We start from the raw sequence: 4285 nt of genomic DNA, 5'->3' as shown, positions 1-4285 counted from the left end.
CATAGTGGATGGTGGAATAGTGTGTGTACTAGTAGTGCAAACACCACTTATTGATTTTCTCAACTATTGGGAATGCATGGCTACTAATTGAGTTCCAACACATCATTTCTAGTTCATAGAAAAGCTCTAATTCACCCACTAGAGAGAGAGAGAGAGAGAGAGAAAGAGAGAGAGAAGTTAGTTATTGTAACCAACTCTCCAGCTCAGCTAACTAGTATATATATTTCAATTACAATTTGTATTACCCCCCCTCAAGATGAATATGGATATTGAGCATGTTCATCTTGCCTATTAAGCGCTGAAAATGTGAAGGTTGCAGAGCCTTGGTAAACGCATCTGCCACCTGATCAGAAGAAGGCAAATGTAGCAAATGCAGGAAACCACTATGAACTTTATCCCAGACAAAATGACAATCCACCTCAATGTGTTTACTCCGTTCGTGAAACACAGGATTACGAGAAAGATAGATCGCAGAATGATTATCACAATGTAATGAGATAGGTAACGAAACTGTAATACGAAAATCAGTGAGCAAAGAAGAAAGCCACATCAATTCACAAGTAGTGGCTGCAATAGCGCGATACTCCACCTTAGTTGAACTTTGTGCCACCAAATTCTGGTTCTTAGACTTCCATGTGATCAAAAAATCACCCAAGAAAATACATAAGCCAGAAACGAATCTTCTTGTATCTGGGCAACCAGTCCAGTCACTATCAGAGAAAGCCCTCAACTGTGTATAAGAACCTGCAGAGAAGAAAATGCCAGCTCCAGGGGAAGATTTCAAGTATCTCAACACACGATGTGCAACTTGTAAATGAAGATCAGTAGGTTTATCCATGTATTGAGATAAAATCTGCACAAAATAAGAGATGTCGAGACGAGTGAAAGTGACATAAATCAACTTCCCAACCAACTGTCTGTAATATGAAGCATCAGTAGGAAGAGTACCACTATCCTTGGCCTTATGATTAGGATCAATGGGAGTAGAGACAGGTTTGCAGCCCAATTTCCCATGGTCATTCAGCAGGTCCAACACATTTTCTTTGGCAGACTACAATCCCCTTGTCAGACCTTGCAATTTCAAGACCTAAGAAGTACTTCAATGAACCCAGATCCTTAAGCTTAAACTTGGAGCTAAGGAAGATTTTGAGATCAACAATGAGTGCAGTGGAGTTACTAGCTATAGCAATGTCATCAACATAAACTAACAATGCAATAAATCCTTCAGCAGTGAACCTTGTAAACAGAGAGTAATCAGCTTTTGATTGAACAAAACCATACTTAAACAATGCTACAGAAAATTTAGTGTTCCATTGTCTTAATGCTTGTTTAAGACCATACAATGATTTATTTAGTTTGCACACTAATCTGGATCCTGCTGGACAGTGAGGAGGTTTATCAACAGCATAGCCCAAAGGAAGATCCATATAAACATCTTCCTCAAAATCACCATATAAGAAAGCACGGTAAATATCAAGTTGAGCTAGATACCAACCAAAATGAGCTGCCAAAGTAAGAAACACCCTCACAGTAGTTTGTTTTGCAACAGGGATAAAAGTCTCCTGATAATCAAATCCTTCTTGTTGGCTATAACCTTTAGCCACTAGTCTAGCTTTATGTCTTTCTATGCTTCCATCAGATTTTAACTTCACCTTATATACCCATTTACAACCCACTGCATGCTAATCTAGAGGTAAGGGAACAATTGACAAAGTGTTGTTTTCTTCCAAAGCAAGTAATTCAGATCGCATGACTTCTTGCCAATGGTTGTGATCCTTAGCTTGAGAATATGATTTTGGTTCATCAAGAAGAGACAAAGCAGCAGTAAAAGCAGAATGAGAATCAGAAAGTTGGGATGTTGAGAGAAAATTCTAAATAGGATGTGCTGTAGACAGATGGGATGATTTAGCAGGTAAGTCATGATGATATGCAGCTAGATACTGAGGTGGTTTTGTCACTATTGTACTCCTTCTTAGAGGCACAAAATTAGAACAAACCTCTGACTGCAGATGAGAAGTGGTAGGGGGATGTGCATCAGCAGGAGAAGTAGGAAGATTATCAGACATAGGAGTGGATGAGTTAGGATTGGAAGGAATAGAAACTGATGGGGAAGAAACATTGTCAGCAGGAATTTGAGGTTGTGGTAAATGATGAATGGCAGAGAAGTAAAATAAGGAGGATTGTGCATCATGAGTATGCATAGAGGATGTAGCAGAGGGTGAAGAAAAGGGAAATTCAGACTCAAAAAATACTACATCCCTAGAGATGAAAATATAATGATCATCAAGATTATAGAGTTTGTATCCTTCACCCCACTGGGATATCCCACAAAAACACATTTTATGGCTCTTGGATGGAACTTATTTCTATTATGTTGTAAAGTGTTGACAAAACATAATGAGCCATAAACTCTAAAATGGCTATACTGGGGAGCTTTATGAAACAAACATTCAAATGGCGTAAGATTATTCATAACAATAGTTGGAAGTCTGTTGATGATATATGCAGCAGTTAAAAATGTTGTTCCCCATAATTTCATTGGCATGGAAGCTTGAAACATTAAGGACCTAGCAATAACCAATAAATGTTGATGTTTACGTTCAACAACGGCATTTTGTTATGGGGTCCCAACACAGGACAATTGATGCACAATACCCTTAGAGGAATAGAATTCATAGAGGTTAAACTCAAGTCCATTATCTGTATGAATCTATTTGATAGAACAATTGAAATGAGTACTAACCATATTGTAGAACATTGGAATAATGGAAATAGCATCAGACTTTGCTCTCATTAAGAATACCCAAGTAAATCTAGTGAAATCATCAACAATAGTAAGGAAATAGTGATAACCACCAATAGCTGCAGTAGAATATGGTCTTCATATATCCATATGAATGAGTTCAAAAGGAGATACAATGTTCTTGACATGAAGGGGAAAGGGAAGCCTCTTTTGCTTAGCAAGAGGACAAATATGACAGCTTGTAAAGTCAGCAGGGCAAACATCATTATTACATTGATGTTTCTTATTTATTACATCTTTAGAACTATGTCGTAGCCTAAAATGCCATAGATGAAAAGGAGTAGCAGACTGTGTAGTAACAGAAGTGTTGAAGCGAGAAAAAGAATGATGTCCAGACTTGAATGATGGATGAAGAAGATAGAGGCCATATTTTGCTTTAGTAAGACCAATCATTATCCTTGAATACTGGTCCTGTAAAACACAGGAATCAACAGTGAAGATAACAAAAGAATTAGAATCCTTGGCAAGTTTTTGGACTGAAATAAGATTGAATGAAAAGGAAGGGACAAAAAGCACATCATTCAGAGTAAGAGCAGAAGCCAGTGGAATTGTTCCAATATGTGTGGCTTGAACCTTAGTTCCATTTGGCAGAGTGACAAACAGACCATGAATAATGGTGTAAAAATCAAAGTATTTGAGAGAATTAGCAATATGGTCTGTGGCCCCTGTGTCTACAATCCATATATCAGTGGGAGATAATTGAGATGAAGAGCAATGAGAGTTAACAGAATGTATATGGTCCAACATACCTGCAAAGGCAGTATTGGCTGGAGGTTCTAGTTGAGAAATGGGGCTGCTATGAGAGTCACAACCATTGAAAAGAGTCAACAACCTTCTTGCCTGCTCAAGAGTGAGTGACAATGCTGGTGATGTCTCATAAATATTTGACAGAGTGTCAGTGCCTTGAGTTGCACTATTAGCAGAAGGTGTACCGCCAGTTGCAGATTTTCCTTTAGTAAATTTGAAATTGGGAGGAAAACCTATTATCCTGTAGCATTTATCCTTTGAGCGACAATTTTTACCGCAATGATTGCAGGTAACACTTGACTTCTTCTTCTGATTTCCATAATTGATTGCCATCGTACTGATTTCAGGTAAAGGAGAAACATTCATTATGCTGCGTCTCTGAGATTCTTCCCTTAAGGCAAGATTATACACCTCATCAAGATTGGGGAAGGGCTTCATGACCATAGCTTGTGATCTCAAGGCAGAAAAAGAAAACTCGCACAGCTAATGAGCTACTGAAAGTCTGAGAGACTGAGACTTCTGTAGTATCGCGTCACGTGTTGTTGATGATGCGTGGGAATCTGTGACTATGTGGGAGGCAGAAGGAGCGGAAGAGCAAGAATTCATAGCAAGAAAGATCGGTGGTCAACGGATCTTGGACCTGATCTTGATGCGGCGGACGAACGGAGAGCAAGAAGTTCGATATGTCCTGAGCTATCGATCTCTCTCGGAGCTTTTCTTAGTTACTTGTCAAGA

The 4285-nt window shown here is 38.8% G+C and overlaps 1 protein-coding gene across 1 annotated transcript; it reads right to left on the bottom strand.

The window, feature by feature from the left end:
- Positions 1-241: 241 nt before the first annotated feature.
- On the bottom strand, positions 242-3994 carry LOC148801908 (uncharacterized). The gene is made up of 5 exons (XM_088897295.1): positions 3016-3994; positions 2744-2862; positions 1998-2315; positions 1072-1652; positions 242-917 (listed from the first exon to the last, which is right to left on the bottom strand). The coding sequence occupies exons 1-5, from the start codon at positions 3992-3994 to the stop codon at positions 242-244; spliced, it is 2673 nt and encodes an 890-aa protein (XP_088753421.1).
- Positions 3995-4285: the final 291 nt, after the last annotated feature.

Source organism: Nelumbo nucifera, chromosome 2 (genome assembly GCF_055504915.1).
Source record: "Nelumbo nucifera cultivar China Antique chromosome 2, China Antique-T2T, whole genome shotgun sequence".
Taxonomy (NCBI): Eukaryota; Viridiplantae; Streptophyta; class Magnoliopsida; order Proteales; family Nelumbonaceae; genus Nelumbo; species Nelumbo nucifera.
This window is presented reverse-complemented; position numbering and strand designations above follow the sequence as displayed.

What these genes read in the sequence shown, in the direction of transcription:
- LOC148801908 (XM_088897295.1), bottom strand. Translation starts at nt 3,994, where the DNA reads ATGGTCATGAAGCCCTTCCCCAATCTTGATGAGGTGTATAATCTTGCC. An exon ending in AATAAATAAGAAACATCAAT is followed by an intron (nt 2,863 to 3,015) that starts GTAATAATGATG and finishes ATTCTACTGCAG; the next exon opens with CTATTGGTGGTTATCACTAT. An exon ending in TTCCAATGTTCTACAATATG is followed by an intron (nt 2,316 to 2,743) that starts GTTAGTACTCAT and finishes GGGATATCCCAG; the next exon opens with TGGGGTGAAGGATACAAACT.